The sequence below is a fragment of the Stigmatopora nigra genome, chromosome 21, assembly GCF_051989575.1.
Source record: "Stigmatopora nigra isolate UIUO_SnigA chromosome 21, RoL_Snig_1.1, whole genome shotgun sequence".
Taxonomy (NCBI): Eukaryota; Metazoa; Chordata; class Actinopteri; order Syngnathiformes; family Syngnathidae; genus Stigmatopora; species Stigmatopora nigra.
Window position 1 is genome coordinate 3,430,214 of NC_135528.1, and position 14,840 is coordinate 3,445,053.

Below are 14,840 nucleotides of genomic sequence, written 5' to 3' on the forward strand. Positions count from 1 at the left end.
CTCATGGACCATCCCTACACATTTGCAGAATCTGATCCTTTCCTAAATAAAAATGGAGAAGCAATTTTAGAGTGATTATTTACCGAGAAGAAGAAAAACAAGAATATAGTGAGCAAAAACTTGTGAACATCCTCCGGGCATTCTAAAAAAAAAAAAAATTGATTAGAAAGATTGTCTATTTTTACAGGATTCCAACCTTGTGACTACTAACATCTGACTACATTGTTCATTTGGTACCTTTTAATATATAATTCCCATAATTCACATAGAAAAAAAAAAAAGAAATCTATTCGACATGCAAGATATAACGACAAAAACAAAAAGACAGGGAAATGAATTCTGCAAAATTTATTAATACTTGTTTACCCTGATAAAATATAATCATTTAGACAGTTTTGGGGATCATGAAAAAAAAAAGAATAATTAACATCACTTTGCATGTGAATGCAATGCAATTATATATTCTTAAAAGGCACTTAGAATAAGGTGGTTCCTGCTATTTTGTCACTTGACTTGCAATTCAAAAAGTTTTGCTTCTGCTTTTTTACTTCCCCTTTGGTTGACACTGAATATAACAGTGTAATATTAAAAAAAGGTTATAAATTGTTCCCATGCTGACAGAGAAAAAGAATAATGTACTCCTTAAAGATAACATGTTGAAAAACAAAGGGCGTGCTACGAATACACAAAAAAAGTGAAGGAATGTGATTGTGACTACGTGAGACTTTTCCTTTGTGCTAACCTGAATTTGAGGACAAGAAGAGCAGTGCAGACCTCATTCGGACCACTCGTCGTCATCGAACTCGGACGAATCGTCCTCGCTATCGCTGCATTCGACGGCAATGCGACGTGACAGAATGGCAGCCACGTCATTGCCAAAGTGGTTCTGTTTCTCCTGTTCTCGTTGCGCCTCCACCTTGCGGAGGTTGAAACCTGCCAAATTCATATTAGGGGTCAACATTTGCCTTGCTAAAATGAAGTTTCAAGTCTTCGTTCCCTGCATATGACGCCATCAAGAGATTAATGTCAATAGTGAAAATATACCACTAACTGAGTTCCACAATATTTGTTTTTATCCTTATGTAAAAATTGGTAAAATTCTGAAAAAAACCCAAATAGCATTTTCTGTGGTTTGGTTTCCAAAACCAAAAAAGATGATAGATTATTTATTTTTATTTTTTAATAAATATTGGGCAATAAAAACCAATAGGTGAGTCCTTCAGTCTTGGACCACCAGTATATGTAAATATATATCCAATATATATTTACAAAAACGTATTATTGTAATAAAACCAAATAATTTTCCTATGATAAAACAAATAATTTCAGCTGGAAAAACAAATTTCGTTCAGATTAAAAATAAATAAATAAATAATAATAATAAAAATCTAGTTTGCTATACACCTGTATTTGACTAATAAGAGTGAGTAAGCTAAGACCTTACCTTGTCGGATGGCTTGTAGCAGGCCGCTACGGGCGTCGTCCTCGGGGGCGGGTTGCTGTTTGGGCGTCGCCGCCGCGGGCATGGCAGGAGGAGGGGGAGCGGGGTTTCCAAAGGACGGTGGGGGCGGGGGCGGAGGTGGACCGCCGCCTGCGGGCATGGGCGGCGGAGGGGGAGGGCCCATGCCGGACATAGCCGGTGGCAAAGGTGGGGCGGGGGGTGTGGGGAAGGTACCAGGTGGGGAAAGCGGTGGAGGGGGAGGGGGGTTGTCGAAGGCGGAGGGAGGCGGGGGTACCCCGAAACCAGAGAGCGGAGGTGGGGGAGGCGGGGCAGGGGGTGGGGAGAGGTGGGGGCGGGAGTTGGGCAGAGGAGAGGCAATGGGAGGAGCTGGGGGTGGGTGGCTAGGGCTTAAAATGCTGATGCGCTTGTGGTTGGCACCGTTGTAATTGCCGTCGCCGTACCTGAAGATGACAACCACAGAGGAAAAGTTTACAAACCACATGCCAGATTTTTGTGATACAAACAAAAGAACATAATTTAAGGGAAAGTACATAGGTGGGATCAAAATACTTTTGGTCTTGACTTTTTTTTTTTGCTGCGGTTCCTTCTCACATTGCAATTTTTGCAAGCGACCCAGGATTTGACAACAAACCTACGCATGTGCAAACGTCATCAATCATTGGACAAAATGGGCTGGGTGGTCTAACAATAAATGGAAGCTCTTGCTTTTAGGACTCCACCTCATTTTATGGTTCATCGAGATATCTGGGTTTTTAATTTGCAAGATAGCCTTGTGTAGAATATGAAATAGTTGAGAAATCCATTTTGTAACATGAACATAAAACGTAAACCAGGGGTCAATTGCATGTTTTCTTAATTTTGTATGCATGAACTTTAATTGTACAGTATGTAAATGAGCAATAGAAAATCTGTGTGCGCTACTTACGACATGTCGGGGGGTGGCGGAGGCAAGAAGTCGTCAGCCCCGGGTGGTGGCATCGGGTCATACACGTAGGAGCCCGTGCTCATGTCTAGGCCCTCATCGCCTGATCCCAGGCTTCCGTTCAAACCCTCCAGGGAGCTCCTTAAAGTCAACACAGGAAGTAAGAAAATGTAGTGGTGTAGCTATGAAGGATGTACCAAAAAAAGTAAAATACATATTTTTTCGCCCATTATGGCTAATACATATTAAAAATAATGAAAAATAATTAGAAACCATTCTTTTTCTGCTGCTCCATCCTCCAACAGCTCCAAAGAACAAGTTGTTTTAGTCTTTTTATGGCACAAATCATAGTTGAGCATAATTGGATAAAGGCCTTCCAATTAAATGAAATGATATGCCTGTTTAAAATGGCTACCCCAACAAGAAAATGACCTAGAAAACTGTACACGTGAAGTCGCCTCTAATTGTTTCTTGTGACTGTGGCGCTCACGAGTAAGGAAATGAACAATTAAAAGGGGCATATCTGCAATTCCGCTGTATCTATGTTTGTATATAGATAGTCTGATAGGACCAATCTAGAGATGAATGTCACATCCACTTACATCAAGCCATTCTTGGGCACCACAAACTCTTCGCCCATTTTGCGACGTTCCCATTCCTCTTTTCTAGTCTTGATCTTACGTGGGTTGAGGGTCCGTTGGTTCAGGTGGTCTTTCTTCTCCTTCTACTCCAGAGAAACGCGTTAGGCTCGGAACAGTAGATAAGTGCTCAACAGTATTGGACACTGTGAGGACATTATGGCTGTTTTTGGACACCATGGTATTTAATGAGCGACTCACTCTGTGCTTTCGTTTCTCCTTCATGATGTCCTTGGTGTCCTGCAGCATCTTCTCCCTCCACAGGTCAAAGAAGTAGGAAGGATCCGTGTAAAACTTGAGGGCCTCTCTTCCATCATCTCTGTGCACCAATGAAAACCAAAGCAAAAATATATATAATAGAGCTTGGAAGACAATACTTGACATTAGAACATGTGCAGTTTTCCCCAGGAAATGTCAAACTTGTAGAGGGGAATAAAGTGTATTGGAGGGAACTGGATTACTTGAAATGTGCTCATTACTATGATTCATTTCCACCTTTAAAATATTGTAACATAATTATTATATTTCTTAAATATAAGTTTCATTATTTATTTAACACTTTTTTTGTGGCACACAGGAATTTGGTTGAAGTATTTATCAATGATATTTAATATAAATTAAATACAATAATTGTAACTAAACTCTAAAATACATGATTTTTGAAAAAATCGATAAATGAAAAATATTATAATGGTAATAAATTTAAGTCTTTTTAAATGACCCAAAATAGTTATTCGCTCTATGAAAGGATTACAACATTCCTCTATGAAATAGTATTTTTTGTAACATCTTTTAGGGTGGGGAAAAAAATGTAATACTCTGAATGAATGTTTTATTTTTTTAAATAACTCCTATGATAAGATATGCTCAATGCATTCCAATTTTAATTTTGAGCTACATGAAAGCCCTTGGAATATATATATATATAAAAAGATATGTATATGAATAATTTATTATAGCGAGAACAAGTGCTTAGTATGCTTTTTATCCGACAACGTACCGGTAAGGGGTGAGATAGTCAAGTGGAGGCGGTGGGTCGCACGTGATGTACGTTTCCTGCACGGGCATGGGCAGGGACGGCCTAGTGAACATCTGCTGGTCCTGTGTCAAGCTGCTGCGGAATGCCTTGCGAGTGTTGATGGACTGTAAGGACACTGTAGCAAATGCAAAAATTGCAGTTGTTAGTTACACTTGGTTTAATTAAAGCTTCTTTACTGTTTTTTTTTTAAATTGTTTAATAACTCAACTTTCAGTGCAATTGATGATGGACATTTAATAAAATGACTTTTCATGTTTGTCCCATGTGAAATTACTTTGTTCCAGAGTAGACATTTATTCCATATGCTGGCCCTCCTTGTTCAAATGGAATGGGGGGTCTATTGTCACCAATGAGTTATGTTTAACAGGTTCACATAAATGGTGGGTAAAAGATCAATACAGGTCTCCTATGCATAGAGGATTGTGCAAACTTTCAGTATATTTGAACAGCCGACACAAAAACTAACACTGATTTTAACTCATTGCAAAAACTATATTCATTTAAAAAAGGTAAAGTGACTTTAGTGCAAAAGCCCAGTTTTTAACTTGTTACTTTATATTTTGAGTCAGCCCAACTCATTTTATGAAGTATACTACTAAGTTCTAAACTACTGTATTTTCCGCACTATAAGGCGCAACTAAAAATATATTTTGGGCTTCCGGTCTCCATTTTACTATTGTTACCTGAACATATTCTTGTTTTTAACTTTTGATAAAAATAGAAAATTGTTCCCCCAAAAATGCAACATACACCAGTGTGAAATATTGTTTTCCCCTTTGTATCCTGTGATTGATGAAATTTATACTCCAAAAAATAAGGTAACTGTATTTCTGAATACCAAGTCCATTCATTTGTAGCTGCATTTGCAAGTATAACAAATATCGCCAAAACTGCACAATTTGGAAATGTTTGTAGATTTATTTTCCCTTACCTTCTTCTTCTTTAGGGTCCAACTGGGTAACTTTCAACTGCAGGCTGTCGACTCGGTCCCCAAGCGACTCAATTCGTCTGGAGAAAAGTTCAGCCTCCTTGAAAAGCCCCTGGAACACATTTCCGGCTTGCTTGCCTAAATGGATGAATAAACAAATTCATAAAGACGTGGTCGTATATCGTGGGCGCGCTAGCGTGAACACTTACTGAGACACCCGAGATGGCGGATGACGGAGGCCAAGCTGTTGTTAGAAACACATTCTAACTCGTTGTGGATGCTGCTCGGAATGGGCTGCCGGCACACGTAGCGTGGCTCGATGTTTCTTATGACCAGAGGCATGGCGGCGAGGGGGCGCCTAAGCCCTAAAATGAAGAATGAGGTCAACAAGTTAGTGATTTTTACAAAAATCAGCAGGTGAAAACATGTTAGGTATTTGGTTCTGCAAGTATATTGTTTCAATGCTTGTGTTCAAGATAACTGAAGAATGAAGATAGGAATCACATTTGCTGGAGATGTCCAGAAAGGGAATTCCATGAAAGCCACTATCCGCTCTGTTTTGATTTGTAGTATAGGTAATATAATATCAGAATGGGGGGAAAGGTCTAGTTTAGCTCTGGCTAAATTAGTTATCTCAGGATTTGTACAATTGTATTCCTACTGTGTGTTTGTGTGTGTGTGCGTTGAAGTGGCAGTTTAATGAAATTTGAGGGTGATTTGGGGATGTATAAATAAACCTGCTGCCAGACAGGCTAAAGCGGAAGCAAAAGTCACTTGTCACCAGTTTCTGTGACTGAATTATAATGTGGCACAAATTTACAAACCCAACTAGTGAGGACTGAAAAATAAGTTAATGTGGTCAGTTTTAGCCTCGTCTTGTCCAGTGAAGATTTACTTTGTAATGAATACTATGTATACATTTTTTGGTCCTCTGACAGTCAGTCAGTCAGTCAACAAGCTATGAAAAACAGTTGTTAAATTGTAAACATGTCATACCAAGATAAAAGTTCATGTGTACTTTTAATTCTTTATTAAAGATAATTCTGTTGTTTGTCGATGAGACCAAACTGACCAACTAAACCGCCCACTGATATTAATTAGCTGGATAATCCGATACAGATGGGTCCCCTTTGAGGCCATTTTGTCCAGTCCTGGAAATTATAGTTATACACCAAAACGTTACCACTAACATACACACTATTTCTTCCGCAAAATTGCAAAAAAAATGACCGAAAAATCGGTCGAGTGACTTTAAAGTATAACTTCCTTTTCTTTATTTTGGTTGCCTAATTACAAGCTTTTCACGAAGGGGCCCCACAGTGGACGGTGAAGTCATCATTTAAAACATTCTTTCCACTATGTTTATTCCACTATATATCTGTAGGAAATTGCCTTTAAAGCAAAATATGGGAAATCAAGTAGAAATGTAGGAACAATATTAACTTAGCTTGACAGAAATGGAAATTGACTGTGTTGTTTCCCAAGGGGCAGTCAAGGGTCTGGCCGCGCCCCACTTGCTCTCCGCGGTGGAAATGACAAGTTAATTGCATTTTGCTTTAGTAAAACGTCTACCATTTCAGAAAACGGCTTAAAATATAAGTTTAGGACTTAAATCTCACGTCGAGTACAAAGTAACACGAAGCTAGGTTCAAACTAGAGCAAATGGAACTTGGCTTTTTGGCCTTGCCAAGATCAGGAAGTAACTTGTACATGAACACGAACTATTGTTTCGAACAACACCGGCCACCAGTCGTTTACTTTCAAGCAAAAACACCAAGAAATTGTCTTATTATTCACTTACCGTCACAACGAAGTTCTCTCTTTAGTTGTCCCTTTTATCCGACGTGAAGTTTTTTACTCGAAAATGTGGCGAGCGTACACACTCAAGCCAACGCAAACGGGACCAGCCGTCGAGGGTAAGGTTCCGAGTTTGTCAGTCTCTGATTGGCTCAGATGGCGAGCTCTGTTGATCCTAATTGGCTGGGGTAACTGTCATGATGGGAAAAAGTTACGTAAAAAGCGTACGATGGTGTAACTACGCAGCGAATTAGTGGCAACTCTTGATGGTATTTACGTAAATAATGAAGGGCAGGGGCGCGCATTCCAATGCGCGCTCCGGCGCGTTGAAACGCGTTGGAAAAATGACAGGCATTAGTCTCAATAATTTACTCAAATTGGAGTTGTGGGGAAAAGTTCCATCATCATCTTTTAGTGAACTTGCAGTTATATTAATGAAACGCAAAGTTTGTCAAAACATCCCCATTTATTTTCATTGCTGCCTTTCTTTTCCAATGGGAGAAATATGACAACAACAGAAAGTGACCTGAATATCCTATTAATTTGCAGAAAGTGAACCAGAAATGCCTTAAAAACAACTGGAAATGAACCAAAATGTGCAAAAAGTGACCACAGAATACCAAAAAAAGTGCTGCCTAATATACAAAAAAATGAATAAATCAATCAATAAATGAATGCCTTATATAAGTGTAATAATATTACGTTTTAACTATAAATTAAAAAATATATATAATGTTTTCCCCTGAAAATTCACATTTTGTTAAACAGAACTCTGGAATGGAAAAATCTAAATTCCAGTGGTTACATTCAAATATTTTAAATCTTGAGTCATATTTAATGGCTTACCTTACAATCTTGGCCAAGAGTCACAGTTTAAATGTTTTCTATTTGGCGAAACAAACTGTCAGCCCATCTGCTGGGACAGTAAATTAAAGAAGTCAATGTACCCCCATTGCTGGAAGAAAAAAACAATCTGCCATAACTCCCACAATGTGACACTGTTCCATTCTTTGGAGGCTTCCCATGTGCATGTACCGTAAAAAAAAAATAGCCATATAAAGACACTATGAGTGCAGTCCATGTCAGCTTGACACGGAAAGACACACAAAACAAAATGTTCTGAGCTGTCTTTTTGTCAGCGTGTGTGTAGCGATTAAATTTAATGTGACTAAAAACTTTGGAACATGGATGAACAAAGATGAGAAAAGTCTGTAAAATGATAAAAGATATAAAAACAAAATAGAAAAGATAGAAAAACTATTATAATATTGGTTCTAATGGGGACACTATATTATGATATCGTTCACAATGCCTTAAACTTTGTATATGATGCGGTATCAATTTGTTTTATTGGGTTATAATTTATTGCTCCTCTCCTGCAAGATAACTGCACCCCTTTACAAACCCAATGACATCTAAATTTGTCCACTAGAGGGCGAAACGCACACACCATACTGGACAAATACTGCTTCCTAAAATAACACATCGTTGTGGATAAATATTTTTTTTTATAACGACGGGTTGTTTATTTTGACGCCTAAAATTGTAGAAGTTTTCCCATTTTAAATATTAATATATCATTAAAATATTTATTTGACCACCAAGAGTAACAATATTTTTGCCATATTTATGTTACATATACATAACACTATTCAATAAATACAAAATGTTTTAATTATTTCTTAAATTATTTTTCTATGTACTGTATTTGTCCAGAATGCTTAAAAATATTAAGAATTAAACATGGATCCTTGCTACATTTTTTGTATGATAAAAAAAGAAATGTTTATGATTTAATTTAAAAGTTTGGTAAAATAAGTGATTTTCTTTCATTTAAAAAAATAAAATTATACATTTTAAAACATACTTGTTCCAAACTCATGGAGGTTAATAAACGTAAACATCTTTACATGTTATTGCTACTTAGATATTATTATATATCTACAATATAACATATATATAGATATATATACATATACATATACATATACATATACATATACATATACATATACATATACATATACATATACATATACATATACATATACATATACATATACATATACATATACATATACATATACATATACATATACATATACATATACATATACATATACATATACATATTCATATACATATACATCTACATCTACATATACATATACAAGTCCGGCGAGTGTATGGCGTGTTGTCATCGTCTAGTATTGACCCAGCTGAGCGTGTAAGAGCTTCGCGCATTCCCCACGTAATGTTTTAAGACACGTTGTCCATCACCGCCGCTGCTGTGTACCAGCTTGAGCCCGGCGTCCCCCAAACCTCGCAGCACGGTGAACCAATATCGCAGCACCTGCTCCTCGGCCCCACCAACCTGGAAGCCGGCCCACTCCAGGTGCACCCGGGCCACCATGTGATGCACGTGCTGCAGCGTACCCGCCTCGATCCAGTTTTGAAAGACACGCCACTCGGCGCTGAGCAGATCGGCGTACAGAAAGTGAACCTGCAAAGAGAAATACAAAGGAAATGACACACTGAACTCAACTTTAATAGTTAAGTATCATAGGATAAATATATAGCTAATCATTCATTCCTTTTTTTTGGGCCGTCGGGGGTGCTGGAGCCTATCCCAGCCAACAATTGCAGGGCACAAGAAGACAGACAACCATTTACCTTCACAACTCAGAATGTTCTACCAGGGTACCAGGCATGTGGGAGTACCCAGAGAAAATCCACACCCTCATAATTAATTTAATTCAAATAAAAAATACAGTATTACCAATAATGTGTCATAATTATGTAACAATTTTTTCCTATGTAGTTCCTTATATTGGCCTTATTTCCTTCCACTATTTATGGTTGTAAAAAAATATCTGTTACTACTAAAAAAGTTTCACAAATAAAAATAAGGATTTTTATGAGGGTGATTTATTTACTTCATTAGATTTCATTCGCTGACCAGTCGTTGTCATTTAAAATGGATTGGGCATCAATCACTGTCATTAGCAATGAATACTTAAAATCGTACTTTTAAGATTACTTTTAATATAAACAACAACAAAAAAAGAAGCAAAACATCTTCTAAACAGTAATGATAATATGGACAAGTCCATTCAGTAAAACTTGCCACATCCTTATCATAGAATATGCATTATAGTACCCTCTTGTGGCTAGAAGGTAGAATTACGCCTGGAGGAATAGTTGCCATGGCAGCCATGGATGGCGCAGAGCTCTGTTGCTATAGGAACCTAAGTAAAAGATCTTTGTGTTTATGATGGGCTCCAAGGGATAGTTGCTTGGCACCCCCTTTTTTTGCAGAAATCAAAAATGTGCGTGCATTACCGTGGCGTGTCCCAGCTCGGCCATGATGTCAGCCAGCGTCCTCGGCCCGCTGGCCCGGCGCCTGTTCCGCGTCTTCCTGGCCGGCGCCTGCAACTCCAGCCACGTCCTGTGCTGGCTGACGGCACCTGTGTCGTCCAGGAGACGACCGGCCTTAGTGTTGCCACGGCGACCGCTGGACGCACCGCCGCCAGTGGGATCAAAACGGTGGACGTCGCAGCCAAAAGATGACGTGGTCCTGAGGAAGTCTGCATCTCTGCTGTCCATACTGGATAGAAGAGGAGGACAGTGTAAATGGATTAAAAAAATACAATTATTGATTTAAAAGGGGGGAAATCAGGAAATGTAATATACATCAATACTCTTCATTTTAATTTGATCCTAATAAGTCGGCACTCATGATGTACTTTCCCGGGCCACACAAAATGATGTGGGTTGCCAGATTTGGTATCATTCGATATTCGAGGGATTATTGTCGCATGTTTTAATCCATCATTCACACAAACAAACTCATTCTACCACAGTCACCCCAAAAAAGACCAAATACAGTACTTTTGTATTCAGTTTCAAACAAAAAAAACTACATTTTTGGACTAACACACAACCACAAAAACACTCAACACATGCACTGAAAGTAAACACTTTACTCTCTCACTTATTCACACTACTCAGTCTGCTCCAGAATCTTAAATGCTCATTTGCTTTCTCTACACAAACAAACACACACTATTTTGACACACTTCATACACACTGATACCCACCTGAAGGAGTAGGCAACACAAATTGTGTTTGTGAGTGGAAGCAGCCACTCTTCTGCACACAGCAACCAACTTGGAGAGTTCACAGGGCGCCGACTCGCTTCAACTTCACCCGAACACACAACCCTTGAGCAGTTTATCTTGGTGAGGAGAAAAAAAAAAGCATGGTACACACTGTTAATTGCTTACCATTGGAAAACATATTGTTTAGGCGGTCGGTATATGTGATTTCTTGTATAATATAACACATTTTTGACAGAAAGGAATACCCCGAATCTTAACGAAAGACAAACAACCACATCCAACCGAAATGGCCGATCACCAGTAGTGTATGACAACGTAAATTTGTATATTCAAATGGCAGTTTTGAAGGCTGTTATATTAGATTAGAACGTTATTTCATCCCGTATTGGGGAAATTTCTTTGGTTGCAGTAGCAATACAGACACACAAGACAATGTAGACCTAGCTAAAAAATTTATTTTAAAAAATGTCATCTTGTTTGCCATTGGCACTTTTTTTTCAATGTCCCGCTATTGGTTGTACAAAGTACTAAATTCACATTCAAAGTGTGAGAAAACACCAAACTTTAGCATTTGTTCCCTTCTCAATAAAGTAGTACTGTTTACGACAATACAGTAATATCTCATTTATCGTGATTTCTAGGTCCCCAGACCTGCCACAGTAGGTTAATTATCATGATGTAGGGATAGTAATGTAATATTATTCAGACTTTTATGGTAGACACTCTTCCCTAGTGACCAGTGAAATATTTTGACTTGCTTTTTTCCCATTTTTTCCGACATACTAAAGATATATTAAAAGTTTTTTACAACTTACCTGAGGCGTGTTGACATACAGGACAATACGGTCGAGTTCTGCAGAAAAAGATGGCTGGTCTTTGGCCCAAGGCTGCAGCTCCAAAGGTCTCGGTCCAACCTGGTGAGACAGAAACACATTGACTATCTATGTACATTCCAGAAAGTTATATTTTAAAGATTTGAAGAATCTATCTCAGGCAAAAGGTCTGTTTAGAAGATAGTCAACTTGAGTAAAAATATCTTTGGTGGGCTTCTTGCGGCAATATAACAAGACAGAAAAAGCCGTAGTTAAGAGGCAATATCATCAGTCCTACTTAAGGTTTATTGCCAGTCACCCGTTCAGTGTAATAAGCCGAGACAGGCTCGCAAACGAAGCAATAAAGCCGTCAAAAAGAAGCCCATGCAAGCCATTAAAAAATGAATAAATAGAAAAACAAGCCTTTAAAGTTGTTGAAAGTAAAAGATTACCCTCAGATAGCACCTGCTTGTTAAAAAGAATGTTCATGATCATGTGTATTTACCAGTAAGTGACCTGTTGTATTAAAACACAGGTGTCAAAGTGGCAGCGCGGGGGTCAAATCTGGCCCGGAACATCATTTTGTGCGGCCCTAGAAAGTTGATTTATGATCAAATTTAAATGAAAATGGATGATGAACTGGGAATATTTCATGTTTTTCCCCATTTTAAATTAATAATTGCAATTTTTTACATCCGAAATTGTATTTTTTGTCTGTTTGTGCAGTTTTAGTTCAAAAGGCATTTTTAAAAAATATAAATATAAATATTTTAGGTTTTCCAGTTTAGTTTTGAGCATACTCAATAGTAAAAATGTAAAAAAAATGCAACAATGACTCTTTTACCTTCTTAAATAAACAAACAAGAGGTTAAAACATAAATAATTTCTAATTAAAACAATTGCATTAGAAGAGAATAATTGTTATTAAGAGCCTCATACGATTTATATACATTTGAATGTCCAATAATAATAATATTCTTTGATTGATTCATTTTTGCATCTTATTTGGACAACATAACGACATAAAAGCGCAATTATGATGCGTCCCGCAACAAAAAAAAAGATTTTTTTGACACCTGCCAATTAAAGAGACAGGACGCCATAGCTTTGAGCCGAAACATTAATATACATAAGCATAAAAAAACAGAAAAAAAACAAACAAACAGAAAATGATGGCTTCAGTTACCATGGCAACAGTGATGAATTGCGGAGGGGGGGGGGGTGATGAATTACTGGAATGAGTCAGAGTTTAGCCTTGAGCAGAAAAAGTGGAAAAAAAGGAGGTTAGGACTATTGAGGAATTTGATTGGATGCCTTGACTGGGGTTGTGAAGGCCAATTGGTGAAGAGACACACAAGAAGAACAGCTGCCCTTTGGCTCATCTAATTCACCTGTTCTGTCATGTCTGGATTGTGAACATAGATCAAAAGCAGTGACATGTCTCGACCCTGTGAAAATATTTGTAAACTCTGTTTTAGTGACAATGACAGATGACCAATCGTGTGGCTCTTTTCATTTTTCTGTTGTGAATTTACTCACTGTCAACAAGAGTCAAAAAATGTCAGTATGACCTTAGCAGGGTAAATCAGATTGATTAATTGACAAGTATTTTGGGAACAGAATTTCAGCATCTCAAAAGTAAATATCAGATTCCAGGGGGTCCGTAGTACAGAAATGTAAAGGTTTGTTATGAGTAAAAAATTAAGTCAAAGTATCAATTTTGTGTATATTTTCTGTAATAGAAAAAAATGCTAGCTGCTGTTCCAAAGTTTATCTTTTAAAGGGAAAAAAAAATTGTCTTTCTTCAGAATTTTCCATCTCAACTGACCTGAGGAAAAAGAACCAATCAGACGCAGAGAGCAAAGATATGTCAATCATTTGTTATCTTTAGTTTCTAGAACTTTGCTGAAACTATGGCTAATTATTCACTTGGGGGGAAAAGTCATAAAAACACCCATTTTTGTATGTTTGCAATCAAAGGGTCACATTTCTGTTAGAGAAGTAACTTTTCCCGTCGTTTTCTTTCATAAATATTTGTGTGTAATCCCAGTAAATATCAGATGAACACATTTTCTCAAACGACGTTACATACCTCAGACCAGTTGAGCTCATTCTCGTCTTCATATACGCCGTTTCCTTCCACCTCCTGAAGCGGCGGAACCGGCGTCAAGCTTGCGTCTCCTCCGAGGCGCTCCCTGACGGATCTCCTCTCCGGTTCAATACTCATGACGGACATGGCCACGGCGGCCTCGGGCTCCCGCTCGCTGGTTCTTGTGGGATCAAGCGGCCTCCGCGCAAACGCCACCAGCAGAATCAACGGCGGGAGGAGAAGGAGCGTTACTTCCTGGCACCGCCGCCACATGACTCTCGTGCTGGCATCCCCGCCGCTCGTGCTTTGAAGCAAAGGGTGGCTAGAGGGGAGACCCATCTGGGACCTCCCCCACACTCTCAGGTCTTCCCCTCCCCCAGCCCCCCCGAGGAGAAAAAACTGTGATGACGAGGCACATTCCTAAGGCACCGATTTTCAGTGACATCATATTCCTATGATCCACTAACCCCATTATTTTGACGTAAAATGATTTCCATTAGTTTGACATAAAATGATTTCTATTATTTTCACGCAAAATTATTTATCTTATTTTGACATAAAATTGTTTCTATTATTTAGACATCAAATTATTTCTATTATTTTGACGTAAAATTACTTCTATTATTTTGACTTAAAAGTACTTCCATTATTTTGACATTAAATTATTTCTGTTATTCTGACATAAAATTATTTCTAATATTTAGACATCAAATTATTTGTATTATTTTGACAAAAATGATTCTATTATTTTGACAAAAAATGATTCTATTATTTTGACATAAAATTATTTCTAATATTTTGACATAAAAGTATTTCTAATATTTGGACATAAAAGTATTTCTAATATTTGGACATAAAAGTATTTCTAATATTTGGACATTAAATTATTTCTAAAATTTGAACATTAAATTATTTCTTATTTTGACGTAAAATTATTTCTATGCTATTTCATTGAATTGTACACCCCCAAAACAGACGAATTTTGAGGTGTTTTGAAATATTTTGAATAGGTCGTGTCAAATCTGATACATT

At 37.8% G+C, this 14,840-nt stretch overlaps 2 protein-coding genes across 2 annotated transcripts; both read right to left on the reverse strand.

Moving 5' to 3' along the window:
* Nucleotides 1–333: 333 nt before the first annotated feature.
* Nucleotides 334–8,516, reverse strand: wasf2 (WASP family member 2). Its single transcript, XM_077743988.1, has 10 exons — nucleotides 7,633–8,516; nucleotides 6,791–6,978; nucleotides 5,199–5,354; nucleotides 4,993–5,127; nucleotides 4,023–4,176; nucleotides 3,224–3,341; nucleotides 2,987–3,108; nucleotides 2,388–2,525; nucleotides 1,445–1,902; nucleotides 334–933 (listed from the first exon to the last, which is right to left on the reverse strand). Exons 3-10 carry the CDS (start codon nucleotides 5,329–5,331, stop codon nucleotides 776–778), a joined length of 1,416 nt encoding a protein of 471 aa, XP_077600114.1. The 5' UTR covers nucleotides 5,332–5,354; nucleotides 6,791–6,978; nucleotides 7,633–8,516; the 3' UTR covers nucleotides 334–775.
* A 435-nt stretch (nucleotides 8,517–8,951) lies between these two features.
* Nucleotides 8,952–14,145, reverse strand: LOC144214990 (putative methyltransferase-like protein 24). Its single transcript, XM_077743747.1, has 5 exons — nucleotides 13,812–14,145; nucleotides 11,723–11,821; nucleotides 10,887–11,023; nucleotides 10,129–10,393; nucleotides 8,952–9,289 (listed from the first exon to the last, which is right to left on the reverse strand). Exons 1-5 carry the CDS (start codon nucleotides 14,079–14,081, stop codon nucleotides 8,984–8,986), a joined length of 1,077 nt encoding a protein of 358 aa, XP_077599873.1. The 5' UTR covers nucleotides 14,082–14,145; the 3' UTR covers nucleotides 8,952–8,983.
* Between the last annotated feature and the right edge of the window lie 695 nt (nucleotides 14,146–14,840).

Bases quoted from the DNA above. Each gene is read 5' to 3' on its own strand.
- wasf2 (XM_077743988.1), bottom strand. From the start codon at position 5,331: ATGCCTCTGGTCATAAGAAACATCGAGCCACGCTACGTGTGCCGGCAG. The intron at 5,128-5,198 runs GTAAGTGTTCAC...TCATCCATTTAG, and splicing joins CCGCCATCTCGGGTGTCTCA to GCAAGCAAGCCGGAAATGTG. The intron at 934-1,444 runs GTAAGGTCTTAG...TGAATTTGGCAG, and splicing joins GCTACAAGCCATCCGACAAG to GTTTCAACCTCCGCAAGGTG.
- LOC144214990 (XM_077743747.1), bottom strand. From the start codon at position 14,081: ATGTGGCGGCGGTGCCAGGAAGTAACGCTCCTTCTCCTCCCGCCGTTG. The intron at 11,822-13,811 runs GTATGTAACGTC...CTGTCTCACCAG, and splicing joins ATGAGCTCAACTGGTCTGAG to GTTGGACCGAGACCTTTGGA. The intron at 9,290-10,128 runs GTAATGCACGCA...TTCTCTTTGCAG, and splicing joins CCGAGCTGGGACACGCCACG to GTTCACTTTCTGTACGCCGA.